Source organism: Polyergus mexicanus, unplaced genomic scaffold (assembly GCF_030449975.1).
Source record: "Polyergus mexicanus isolate NDT 795.1 unplaced genomic scaffold, iyPolMexi1.0 SCAF_27, whole genome shotgun sequence".
Lineage (NCBI taxonomy): Eukaryota > Metazoa > Arthropoda > Insecta > Hymenoptera > Formicidae > Polyergus > Polyergus mexicanus.
The window spans coordinates 1,615,596-1,630,234 of NW_027223347.1; the positions used below are offsets into that span (position 1 = coordinate 1,615,596).

At 35.8% G+C, this 14,639-nt stretch overlaps 2 protein-coding genes and 1 pseudogene across 11 annotated transcripts in view; 2 read left to right on the plus strand and 1 right to left on the minus strand.

Annotated features, from left to right (window-relative positions):
• LOC138943577 (protein artichoke) overlaps positions 1-14,639 on the minus strand; it is a 245,677-nt gene that overhangs the window by 44,572 nt on the left and 186,466 nt on the right. For 6 of the 10 annotated variants that reach the window (XR_011448494.1, XR_011448492.1, XR_011448491.1 and 3 more), the window contains one exon: positions 11,648-11,736. The gene's annotated coding sequence lies outside the window, so the exon portion shown is untranslated. Of the gene's footprint in view, positions 1-11,647; positions 11,737-14,491; positions 14,569-14,639 lie in introns of those variants that run through there. The other 4 variants (XR_011448495.1, XR_011448497.1, XR_011448496.1 and 1 more) reach the window with 2 other exon arrangements.
• Hbg2 (alpha-glucosidase) lies at positions 1,209-3,814 on the plus strand. The gene is made up of 2 exons (XM_070314490.1): positions 1,209-2,469; positions 3,071-3,814. Exons 1-2 carry the CDS (start codon positions 1,229-1,231, stop codon positions 3,543-3,545), a joined length of 1,716 nt encoding a protein of 571 aa, XP_070170591.1. The 5' UTR covers positions 1,209-1,228; the 3' UTR covers positions 3,546-3,814.
• LOC138943485 (alpha-glucosidase-like) lies at positions 4,759-6,150 on the plus strand (annotated as a pseudogene).

The following is a 14,639-nucleotide window of genomic DNA, read 5'->3' on the forward strand; positions in this document are numbered from 1 at the left end:
TTTTCGAGGTAGAAGCGCAATTTTCATACCGTTCTTGAATACTCGACACAAGTAGAGTAATGAAAAATGATCTTCGATGCGGAAAAAAAAATTTTGCAACGATGCTCACGATATTTCGCGATAATAGCAAATTTATTCTTGGTAAAAAGCTCGTCGCCCGTGCAAAGATTAAATTGACCCCCGCGACGGTGTCGTAAAAGAAAGTAAGAAATGCAAGGGGTGGTGAACCACCTGTATAATTAGGCATGGGACGCGATAGCAGTTACGAGACCAACACGCATAAACGCCTTGCACACGCGAGATGGTGCGGCTTCTGGATGTTCGCCATTTTTCAAACGGCTGAGGGTCGAAAAATCTTATCGCCTGGCGTAAGTCGACGTTATAACCGGCGCGCAATGTTACGAGGTCGGCACTTTTCGCAGGAAACTGCAAATCTCTTCCCGTCTAAGAACGAGTTATAATAATGTGTTTGGCTGTGTGCGGTCTCGCAAACTTCTAAAGTACCCAGCGAAATCGATTCTCGCGCATGTCGATGCACATGTCAGTGCGTTTTGCCGCAAGGATTTTGGTGAAATCTTGTGGCGTAGGATTATTTTGAAATCTGAAATGTGAAATTGTCAACAGCATATCACGAATTATGTAGCATTTGTAATCTGTTTTACGGAAAATATGTTGTGTGAAAATATCGATTATCTCTTCAACTACGTTCACGCGACGATTACTTGAGCAAATGTTGTTTGTATCAACTTATCTTTGTTTTCAGATTAAACGTTATGGCAAGAAAATAATTTTACATATCTTACCGATAAAGAATAACAGATAAACAAGTTGTTGAACATTTGTCCCTGATACAAGTATATGTAATAATTACCGATTTAAAGATTTACATACTTTTTAATTGTCGCTGATCTAGACTATGTCCGATAATAGCGTGATAATTATTTCAATTATCATGCATATTATATAATATAAAAACAAAGTATTATATGATATTATTTGATGTCATTTAACATTGAAATCATTGGAAAGAATTTGTCTCGTTATCAATTTGTTGATAAGATAAGATTAGACCAAATGCAACTAAAAGCTTATCAAATATAAACGATAATAAAACAAGATATACAGTGATAAACGATAATAGATAGGCCTGTTATAATCGTGGTAAATTTTTGACAAGTTTCACGCGTATATATACGTGTAGAGTAGACCATCGAGACAAACGATCACCATGGTTCGTTCGTATATTTTCATCGCAGCGTTAATCGCTGTAACTGGCTCGATCTCGATTCAAAAACCGGATAAAGATTGGTACAAGAACAGTTTGATATATCAGATTTATCCAAGAAGCTTCAAGGACAGTAATGAAGACGGCATAGGCGATTTGAATGGTATCACCAGTAAATTGGAACATATTGCGGATATCGGCGCCGATGCGTTATGGCTATCGCCGATTTACACCAGTCCGCAGGTAGATTTTGGCTACGATATTGCCAATTTTACCAATATTAACGAGGAATACGGTACCTTGGCCGACTTTGACAGACTCGTGGCGAAAGCAAAGTTCCTCGGGCTGAAAGTGCTCCTCGATTTCGTGCCGAATCACAGCTCTCACGAGCACCCATGGTTCAAAAACAGCGTCCTAAGGATCAAGCCCTACGACGAGTATTATGTCTGGCGTGACGCAAAAATAATAAACGGCACTAGACATCCGCCGAACAACTGGTTGAGCGTCTTTCAAGGCTCTGCTTGGGAATGGAACAATGTAAGGAAACAATATTATTTGCATCAGTTCGCCACCGGACAACCGGATCTCAATTATCATAGCGCCAAGTTGCAAGAAGAAATGAAGAACGTGTTGAAGTTCTGGATGGATCGTGGCGTGGAAGGTTTTCGTATTGACGCCATCAACTTCATGTACGAGGATGCCCGTTTCCTGGATGAGCCTCGATTAAACGTACCCGGATTACCGGACGATGATTACGATGGTTTGGACCATATTTATACAAAGGATCTTCTCGAAACTTATGAAGTTCTCAAGTCTTGGAGACAGGTTATGGATAATCATTCGCCCACTGCCGACACGAAGATGATCCTGACCGAGGCCTACGCGGATTTCAACTCCACCATATTGTACTACACATCGGGCTCGACTGTGCCCTTCAACTTTATGTTTATTTCCGATCTAAACAACAAGTCCAGCGCGGCTGACTTTAAGCGCTTCATCGATCGTTGGATGAACAATATACCTAACAATCCGGCGTATGTCGCAAACTGGGTGGTGGGTAATCACGATAATCATCGCGCGGCTTCCAGATTCGGTGAAAAACGGGCTGATCAACTTTCCATGCTGGCGACCGTTTTACCCGGCGTAAGCGTGATTTACAACGGCGACGAGATCGGCATGCTCGACAGAAATTTTACGTATGAAGAAACCAAGGATCCCGCGGGATGCAACGCTGGACCCGACAGGTACTAACACGAGCAAAGATGCATCTGAATTCTGTTACATAATACATAGCAAATTTGAAATGGAATCCATAAATGTTTTCCTAATCCTTCTATTTGCCATTCGTATGTTTTGGATACCTTGTAAAATTATTTTGAATATGATAATATAATATAAAAATCAATTAATTAAATCAAAAGTAGTATCGCAAAGATTATTATTTAGAGTTCTTGTCAATTTTTGTATGCATATATATTTAGATTTTTATTGAAATTTGCACAAATTAAATTATTGATAGCTAATTTAATTAACTTAAATTAATTATCTTAGAATTTGGCCTTTATATATATATATATATATATATATATATATATATATATATATATATAAAATAACAATTATTATTATTATTAATATTATTATTAAATTGACAATTATCAATAATAATATAATTTAGGATCTTTTAACAAATTTCATTTACGTTTCTAAAAAATATATATCGTCTATATCATATATAGTTTAATATAATTTTTATTTTAAACTACATTTGTTAAATTTAAAAAATAACATTTTATAAAAGCATTAAAAAATTTAATTGATTTCAACATTATATCATATTTTTAGGTATTATCTGAAGTCGCGAGATCCGGAAAGAACACCTTTCCAGTGGGACAACAGCATCAGCGCCGGTTTCTCCACTAGCAATCAGACATGGCTTCCCATGAACAGCAATTACAGAACTCTCAATTTGGCGGCGCAAAAAATCGCGACCGTATCCCATTACAAAGTATTCAAGTCTCTAGCGCAATTGAAAAAGAAGCCCGTCATTGAGCAGGGCTCTCTGGAGATCGTGTTGGTAACCGAGAAAATTCTAGGAGTCGTACGGCGATATAACGGATCCGTCGTAGCGTTAATGGTTAACTTTGCCGACACACCGGTCACCGTCGACGCCAGGACTTGGATGAATATCCCAGAGCAGTTGATCGTCTATGCGCCCAGCGTGCACTCCCAGCTAGTTGCAGGATCGCGCGTTGACACGACTAACATTACCGTGCCCGGCTCAGCCTCCGTCGTGCTCACCGCGGCAGATTTGATTTAACAAATATCCTTGCTTATCTCATACTCATGGATAACTGTCTAGTAAAGCGAAGTTTCGGTGTTATATATGTGTGTAAATGTATACACGAGTCACTTTCTCGACAAGCAAATTGTCTTGTATTATTAATTTAAGAGAATAGATATTCGAAATAAATTTTAACTCTTACTCCTTTGAGATATCATTACGCTGCTAGCTATTTATTTATAGTTATTAATTATTGTGGCATTACCTAAAGTCAATAATGAGCTCATTCATCTACGTATATGTAAAATATGTATTTTTATGCAACAAAATATACTTGATCGAAACTGAAGTAGAAATAATTCTTTAATTGTGTAATCTAATATAAGATATAAATTTTTATAGTGTTAAAGCAAAATTATTATATTTTTAATTCTTGGTTTCTATTTAATTTTGATAATTATTATTATTTCAGTATAAGTTTATTCTTTGATTTCTACTTTTGTTTAATATAGTGCATTTTTCATAAGTTTCTTCAGTCTCCCAATTTTTGATACTATAATCTATACTTTTTAATCATTACTGTGTGAAACTGCAAAAATGGTGATAACGCAAAAATGTTTTTATATAATCGCGATAATTATCACCAATAATATTTCAAGATAATATGAAAACAGTAATGTATGAACAGTAGTGTATATACAATATATGTATAATATCTCAATAACATCATTCTGAAAAAAATTAATTAAATTTATCGTTATCAATCAAAGTATTTCCTGCAATTTAGATATAAAGAGCTTAAAACTTGATCAATCGATACACGAACTTATCAATTAAAATTTGCTAATTACCGATATCGACAAACACTATGATATTTTGATCGATTTCGACAAGCTCGTGGCAAAAGCGAAGGGCTGAAGTAATCCTTGATTTCGTGTCGAATTACAACTCTTACGAGCACGAATGATTCAAGACAAGTATCCAACACATCGAGCCTTACGACGAGTATTACATATATTTGGCGTGTCGTGAAAATAGCAAACGGCACTAGGAAGCCATCGAATAACTAGATGAGTATTGTTCAAGGTTCTGCTTGAGAATGGAAGGAGGCACGGAAATAATATTACCTGCATCAATTCAACATTCCTCGAGTGGATCTCAATTACCGTAGCGCCGCATTGCAGCAAGAAATGAAGAACGCACTGAATTCCTGCTTGAATTGCGGCGTGGATGGTTTTCGATGGTATCGATGCCGTTCAATTTTATGCTCATTCTTGGTTTAAACAATAAGTCGAGCACCGCTGACTTTAAGCGTCTCATTGATCGATGAATAATTTACCCGATAATCCGTCGTATATCGCGAATTGGGTGATGGGTAATCATTGCGCGACTTTCAGATTCAGTGAGAAACTTTCGGATAGATCAACTTTCCACGCTGGCGACCGTTTTATCCGACGTAAACGTGATTTACAATTGCGACGAGGTTGGTATGCTCGATAGGAATTTTACATATGAGGAAACCAAGGATTCTATCGGATGCATTGCTAGACCCAACACGTATCACAAATAAAGATGAATCCGAATAGAATTGTTACATAACATAAGAGAGATAAATTCGAATAGAATCGTTTCTCTCGTAACAAATTTAAAATACAATTCATAAACGCGCTATTTTATTCGCAAGACGTATATGTTTTATTTTTCGTCTGATCATTATATCGGATCAAAAATATTCCGTGTCGTAAAAATTACATAAGCGTGAAAGTTATTATTAAACTTTTCAATTTACTTTCTTTTATTTTGGAAAATTATCCAGATAATTAATTCAAATTTATATTATTTTTTATTAAAAAATGTTAAATGTGTGTTAAATTAATAACCTTATTTTTTTAATATGTGTATTATTTATTTTAATAATAAATAGAAATATATTGTATGTTTTATTTATATTAATAATAATGATAAATATTAATGAATAGTTGATTAACAAATTTTAAAAAAATATGATACTATGTTTCTAAAAAAATATAATATCATTTTATATAAATCTTTAAAAATTTATTATTTATATTTGATATATAATTTTTTGCCAATATTAAATTATCTAATTGATTTTTGACTTTATCGCGTTTTCAAATATCATTTAAAATCGCGAGATCCAGGAAGAACGCTGTTTCAATGGGACAACGGTACCTGCGCAGCTTCTCCGTTAACCATCAGACATGGCTTCCGGTGAACAGCAATTGCGAGACTCTGAATTTATCGGCAGAGAATCATGGTCGTGTCCCATTACAAAGTACAATATTTAAATCATTGTCACGATTGAAAAGAAAGCCCGTTATTGAGCAAGGTTCTCTGCGAACCGGTGTCGGTCACCGAGGGGCATGCTCGGAATTACCATATACGACGACATGGCGCATCCGTCGTTGCTCTCATGATTAACTTCGCTGACACGTCGGTCATCGCCGATGCTAGAACTTGGATGAATATTCCAGAGCAGTTGATCGTTTATGCGTCCAGCGTGTACTCCAAGCTGTTGGCAGAATCGCGAATTTGAACGACTCGCATCACTATGCCCGCTTCGGTCTTGGTTGTGCTCACTAGCAGATTTGGCTTAGTGAATTCCTATTTATACATATAGAATACTCATAGATGAATCTCTTGTAAAGCAAAGTTTTAGATGCATATGTGTATATAGACGTATTATAAGCTATGTATCTTTACATATATATATATATATATATATATATATATATATATATATATATATACATATATATGTATATTCGAAACCTTGTTTTACGAAAGAGTTATCTATGAGTACCCCAAGCAGGAATTCAATCAATTTGTAATGATAATATAATGACAATATTTTTAAAAAAATTAAGTATATATCAATTCATACAAAAAATGAGTATAACAGTAATTAATTATCCTCTTCTTTTGTTTATGATTTGCAAAATAATAATATATGCAACCGGATAGCATATTTTGTGACACAGCGTGTGATGTTGTAATGACTGTAATGATAACGTGAAATTGAGCTTTCCATAAATATTAATCTTTGATAAACATTAATCGTACTTTAATCACTCCGATGTGCATTATAACTTGTGAGTGTTTTGTTGTTTACATCTACACAAATACACCAGTAATTTTTAACACGCCGATTTTATTATATTGGAAAATCTCTCTGTAAAATCCCAATACAAATTCTCATTTTGCTGTTGGACAAATTTAACAAGACAAGCAAAATTTGGACATCTGTATGATTTACGATTTCATTTAAAGCGATTCAACAAAATAACATACTGGATATTACAAAAAGAATTAAAACGTGCAATAGGCACCAGGAAATAATTAAAAAAACTTTTGTCAATATATCTTTCAAATTAACTTTCGAGATAAATCCATGTGTGAATCAAGATGTTCTCATTAATCAATATTATTAATATGTTGTGCTAAAATTCCTACTTTGTTTTTTTTTTAACTATATATAAAATATTTATATGACACACACACACACACATAAAAGCATAAAAATATTCAATGTACTTGACCAACAGGAACGTTCACTCTGAAACTTATATATATTTTTCACTGTACTAGACCGGAAATGGAAGAGCAAAGTATGCAAAAGAGAATAGATGGATCTACTGTAAGAAAGCCGATAGTTTCGATCGCGGTAGCTAAGACCCCCTGAGAGGCGGGTTTATAAGCACGTCTTCGGCTGCGCGCACATGAGTAGAGTTGGGAAAATTCTCGAGTTTTCATGCCGACAGTCGGCACTATACACCGTCGCGCAGCACCAATCACGCTGAGTGCACATTCTTCAACCTCTTCTGTCTCGCGGTACTCTCTCCGCCGTTCTCTCGTCCCCGAGACAGCCAGAAGAGATGCACGGCTCTCGCACCTCGCATCACGGCGCGGCGGTTTTCGTTTGTATATCGCGCATGTATATCATGCGCGTGTGTCGCGATTCGCGACGGAACGGCTTGTATTTTCAACTGTGCGAGATCCATTTTTCTTCCGACGTTCTTTCCATCCGGTTCGCACGATCGCGTATTCGGTGCCGTGAACCTCGGCGACTGCCGCATCTTGTTTGCCGACTGCTACTCGGAAACTCTTAATTAATTCGACCCTCCCCACCCCCCTTTCAGCTCTACTCATTCGTTCTTTTCTATGTGTTCGTTTTGTCCCTCTTCTCTCTGTCATTTTTACCTTTGTACAGATAATGGACGTCCTAGCATGAATTGGTACGCGATACTAAGCAGTCGCGAAGAGTTGCGTTCCTTCCTACCTCTTTCTCTGTATATACGCACGCGCTCTTTGATATTTAAAAGTATTCGACTAAATGAAAAATGTTTGCTTGCACATCGTGCGTATTGCAGTACAAAGCAACTGCTAGCTAGATTCCTCGCAGACGCGGAAAATTGTTTCGCATTTCGCTTAATAATGTAACAAGACGTACATACAACCCGCATACATACAGTCTGCAACGTTAAAAATCAGCTTTTTTTGCAAACATACCTGTAAAACCTTTTTCAAGAGCGACAAAGGGACTAACAAACGGTAAATAAAGCAATTATTAAAAATTCTTTAAACAAAAAAAGAATGTAAACATAAAACAATCGGATAGAAATATGTAGAAAAGATACAAGAGTTTATATCGATATAAAAAGTTGCGAGTAATAATATTAAATTATATTAACACACACACACACACACACACATACACATATTCCGAATATATTATACTAATATAATGTAATGTAAATAGGTAAAGAGTAATGCGTTACTTTGGATTACAGTTACTTTATGATGCTGTCGGCGGACTGCGAGTTTAGAGAAAGATTATAATTTCATAATAATACAATATTATTTTGCGATATGGACGACTATTAATATTGCGCTACCCATAGCTGGTTTGCGTTATATAGCGTCGATTTACAACACGAGCTATAGAGCCGAGCATAAAATAATCTCTGTCCGAGCATTAGCCCGCCTTTCCCTCCCTTCCCTTTTTATGTGCATGTACCGCGGACTACGCTTACTGAATAGGCGCCATATACTAAGTGGATTTTATGCACGCCCTGAATCCAATTATCCTGAATAATTTATCGCCGAATCGTAGACGTTAATGACATCAGACTGAATTAGGCAAGCTTTTCATAATGCTCCTATAAAAATAGCGGCGCATATAGCCCGTTCACCTTTTACCCCGTTAATGAATCATCACTGTCATTGGCGTAAATGGAGCTGATAATAATTACATTGTCCCGAATCATTGATCGGTCGCTAAAATGAGGCTTTGTTTTACGTATCTCGTTGACATATTAATTAGCTTCACCATGAAATAACAATATGTTAAATCTGATGAAGAGGGGCCAACGGTTCTTCCATTCGCGTGTAATGCAGCTGAATTATTAATTGTATATAAAAGCGGAAAGAAGAGCGCGAGGATATAGATTGACCATCTAAAACGCATTTCTGTATAAAAAATTGAAAAATCGGATAATCTTATAAATATATTAGAGAATAATATATTTTTATGGATTTTCAAAGCGTTGTCTCTTTGCGAGATTTTCAAAGAGTTGAACGTGACATATTTATTAATAATACAATTCTCTTTCGTGAAAAAGTACACATGGGTTTGTTGCACGACATCAATTAAATTTTATTGTATTTCCATTGTTTTCGGCGATGTTACTCGCGCATTATTGACTGCATTTTTGGCGTCTGATAACGCGATCGCTTTTTCCATTTCCATTTATAAATATCTATTTCGATCTTTTAGCATGTTCGTTGAACATTGGCACCGCGTGTGTCCGCGACATGAACGGAAATAAATGCGGAAAAAAGAGATAGTCAAATGGATACGCGCGATGCAGCGTATATCGGATACTCTTCTGAAACACACATTTTTATATCGTGCAATATTGCAATAAGAGTCATCTCGCTGGTGGTCGATTTGTATTCAAGCGTGATGTGTAAAAAGAAACTATCTCGACATCAGATTAATTGGATAAAAAAAAAAAAAAAAAAAAAAAAAGTTCGATTAAATTGTCGACCGATTTCGTGTGTTACGCAATTCGAAATATTAATTCTCGCGGTCTTATAATCTCGTTGTACTTTGCAAAAGTATCTAGGCGATATAAATATCTAAGAAACGACATGTGTCACGAGATCTAAAAGACACTCTAATCTCTCAAACGTTACATCATGTCTTTTAGCTGTAAGCTTTTGTACAATATTATTTCGTATACGCGATGGCAAGTCACATTGCTATCTGGTATCTGTCTCTTACTAGAAGAATTTAATGTACTTAAATCGTCCATGTCCATAGTGATTCAAATATATTATATTTTTTTAGACATTTTTCTCTAAAGAAAATTTGTTTTAATAACAAAATAAAAATATTGCGGCATAACTTTAAATATTCATGTTTCTTGCATTCGCAAGACTTCATCCCCATTCTTTGTACGAACGTGTAATTACACGGTCGTAGGCCGCGGCGTAAAATCACAGACTATACGGCATTTAACACAGTCAATCTACACTAAGCTGCTACGCTAAGCCGGCGTAAAGTGGGTCGTGTAAACGTTGTGTCATTGACGTGCAATACTGTGCCACACTCTGAACGTCGTATTGCGTCTCGCTACAAAGCCTTGATTTGTCCCAGTATGTGTTTATGTTACAAACAGAATAGCGTTAATCTAAATGTTCTGATAAAATAAATAATTATAGCAGCGTTAAATGCGAAATTGGAAAGAAACAGAAAAAAAACAATCAATTTAATTATTAACAAATTACGACTGACATCTTTCATTCTATTGATATCATATTCTGATAAAATATTCTGACTGTAACACATCTTTTACGTGTCCGTACAAAAGCCATGATAGTTGCGTGCGAGAATATTTTTAAAATCTGCACATCCGTTGTACTCAAAAATGCTACAACGTCGATTTTGAAAATTCCTGACGTGCAGTATGAGTATTTATTTCATAGTGCTGAACGTGAAATATATTTCTTTTCGCTATACGTTCTTCACTTATCATGAAGTGTAACAACTTTCTACTACAATACTTTCAACTTTTATATATTTCGATAAATTTTCGAAAGAATTTGCACCTGCTATTTCAATGGAATAATTTAATAAAAATGAATTATATATAAATTTGAATAATAGTTTAAAAATTATAACTGTGTAAAAAGATTCTGTATAATAGCAAAAATAATGGTACGCGTTAAAAATAATAATAGCATAATAAGCGATTTATTAAACATCAATGTTTTTCAAATAAAATTTGATGCATTCTCTTTTAAAATATTTAAACGCGGTATACCGCTTGAAATGGCAATTGTGTGTGCCTATTATTTTTAAATATCATCGTTCTTTCATTCCTTTCCGTTCTATCGTTCGTTCATTCACGATTATTCTAAAAGGACTTTTCTAAGGATACGATGCTCCCACATCGCTGCGATAAAGAACGCGAGAATGCCTTCGCCAGCGTTCCCGCGGAAGAAAATGTCATCCGTTCGCAATGAAGCAGAATTTTTCGCCTCGCTTCTCTTAACGGTAAGTTAGAATTTCTCTCGAGAACGCGGAACTAAGCGAGCCCGAAATTCTCGCAGACGTAAGTGTACTCGGCGCACTTGTGCCACGAAAAGGGAGAAACCGACGAGGAGAAGCATTAGGAACTATTTATCAGTTGACTTTCCATTTCTCGTGTATTCCCTTCGGGAAGAAATAGTGCTTGGTCAAGAAAAGAGATCTCGAGTTACGTTAAACACGAGTCGGTTAGCTTTCCGGAACCAAGAAGTTTGAGAAAAAATATCATACAAAGAAATTCTCGATCAAAGACTCTACGGGCGAGAATTACATTTACGAGAGCTTGCCATTTCAGAGTGAATGGTATAGCTCTGGCAAATTAGCTTCTTACTTGCTTATGTTTGAGGGGAAAAAAAATGATTAAAATCGAGTCAATTGCAATTGATGTGAGAATGTATATAAAATGGGCAATATATCTCGTCATATATGTATGTCTGTTATATTTATAATGTATAGTGAAAGGAATACAAATGTTGCTTTTCAAGCAATTATTACAAAATTGTTCATTGACGGTTTCACTTACCTCGTTTTACCCTGCCCTTATATCAAGAGTTGCCCAAGTGCGTTACGCAGAATACTCATGTAGCCCCATTTTGCCGCCATGCAAGAATTCTGTAACAAAAGAGAAACGAGATTAATTTCTAATCAATTATTTTTCATTTGCAAAAGAATATAAAATATGTAGTTCTTATTTATTAACACGTAAAAAAGAGAGAAAGAGAGTAATGAAATAAACATCATAAATTTTCTAACGAAATAATCATAAACATTTGAGTAAACTTATATAATTTAAATATAACTCTACATTTAAATCGCTGTCGAGCGTTTTTCTCTCGGATTAATATTTATGCAGTTGCAGCTATAGAATCGGCGAATTTCGCTAAAAGCAGATGGATCAAAGGGCTCGATATATTCTAAAATTACGGAGTAATTTAAATAAAGACTAGGCGCTCGCCAAAGGATAACAGAAGATAAAAAGAGAGAGAGAGAGAGAGAGAGAGAGAGAGAGAGAGAGAAATGAAGAATATATCTCTCGAGGCGAAAAACTGTAGATCGAGTACAAAGCTCGAGTTATCACACGTAAATACAATATCTTCGATGTTTGAAACCGCAGTTAATACAGGAAAGAATGCTTTGCATTCGCGATTTAACTCTGCGTATTCGACGTCGTGATGTATTAGACGTGTACATATGTAGCCCGCAGCACAGACATAGATAACTGCATTAGTCCCCTTCGTGACGGTCGGTAGGGTCCTTTGAGGGTGGCATGGGTGCCGAATACCAATCAGTTATGTCAATTGGCCCCAACAAAGTAATGAATGGTAATTGCAAGCCGCGCCAGCCTCGCACCGTCCCTCCGTCTATATGCTATCCGCCCTTCGACCGATTTCAAACACGCTTTCCTCTCTGAACTGCCCATCGGCTCGCATCCATCGCGAATGAATCCCCATACCGATCACCATCGATTTTAAACCGTCTAATCGGATTTTCGCGCGGGACACAGACAGGCATGGGCAATTATCGATGGATTCGCGCGAATTAATGCACATATCGGAGTCTCGTGCGAGTCGTCAAAAGAATTTTTGATTTACTAGTGGAACACGGATGGACAATTGGGAATGTTAAATATTTTAAATATTTTAATCACTTTTATACAAAGGCATATTACCTAAAATATACATATTGCCGATATATAAATTGCAGATACATATTTATTTTAAAAAAATTTAATTAAAATATAGATTAGTGTGTTAAATGGGAAATGTCGATACTTTGATATTATTTAAATATTTGAAACGCCACGTTAATCGTATTTTTTAATATAAAGTTTGGTATTTTGATTAATTTTATAATTATGGCTGCAGACATTTTTTTATTTCCTTCTTTGTAAATGCTTTTATCAAAATTTCATGAACCGTTTAAAATAATCATAAAGCAACGATATTAGCCTAAAATTTGCTCTGCTAATGTTTCTCCTGGGGCCGTTTAAAAATTTATTTAGCCGAGTGCCCTCCTTTTTCTCCATGGAAGATTTAAAAGAGCGGCATGCGGTTTTGCGCCCAATGACGCGGCACGTTTTCCAGACATGTGGCGAAAGAAAAACAAGGTAACCGCTTGCCTATCTGTTATCTGCTAATTACGCGACGTAATTACGAATCCTTGCATGACCAACTGGCCGACCACCGTCTGAAAAATAGGACTTACCCATCAGGTGATTATGTTTTGCATTTCCGCATGCAATTACGCTTGATTGCCGCCGGTGAGTTTTACTGCGCGTAAAGGTTTTTCGCGTAAAAAACATCCGGTTCTTTTGTTGAAGCACTCGTGTTCGTCTCGGTGACGGTCGAAGAAACGTTAAAGCCTTGTATCTTTATTACTCAGTCGACGTAATACAAAAGGAGATCCCTCGGAATTAAACTTCGCGCTCGTTTCCATGCCATTCGTTAATGTCTATCGTCTTTGAAAGAGCTGCGACACAATTCGCGAGTATATTCGCAGTTTGCAGTGCGAGACGCTATAGAATTGCTACTGTATCGTACTTTCTTTTTTCCTTCACGACGATGAAACTTATTATTAACACAACTTACTATTAACGCATAGTTGTACGCAAAAGAGATACACTTGCTGTTGCCTATTGCTTAATAAAAAATATCTATCGCGCGCGTAAAATTATAAATTTGTAAATTTGCGTTGTTCAAAGAAATATTCTAATATATAAAACCACGTGTAAATTGTATGAATATATAAAAAAGCATTTTGCTCTTTTTCTTTGTGCTGATACAGAAAAAGAAAATTTTATTTCAAGATTAATTTCAAGAGAGAGAGAGAGAGAGAGAGAGAGAGAGAGAGGAAGAGGAAAAGACAGATTTACATTATGTAATAATCTTAAATAATGCTTCCTATTAGGTCGCGTGTAAACTAAATGAATATATAAAGAGGGTTTTGTACTCTCTGCATCGGTATTGACGCGGAGAAAGAAAATTTCATTTAAAGTTTAATTACAAAAATATCGAATAATGATTTACGTTAAATTATGATTTATACCATTAATTAATTTTAAAAATCTGTAAAAAGCGCGCGATTAGTTTTTGGCGTATTTGATATTTACCGACGAGTTGAAATTATATCTGACAGAAATGCGTGCATCAGAAGTGCTAGCGTAATAATGTGAACATGCGTGTATTAATTTGCAATGATAATGGAATAATTGTTTACCGAAAATTTCCTTCGTGTGATTCTATCGTTGTTTATGATTGAAATCGATTTATTTGTGCATTACCGAGAGCACATTCGTCACGTGCAAACACCACGTGCGAATTCGTGATATTGAAACGGGGAGATACCCGGTAAACATTGATCGACTCACGAAATTGAAATTCAACGTCGTATCGTTGTTTATCCATTGTCTCGAGCGCTTCCATAATCAATTGCGGAAGATTCGCGTATATTTTGCCGCATTCGATGTGTAGTCTCTGTATTTTTTTTTTTTTTCCGATATGATTGATCATTGTCAT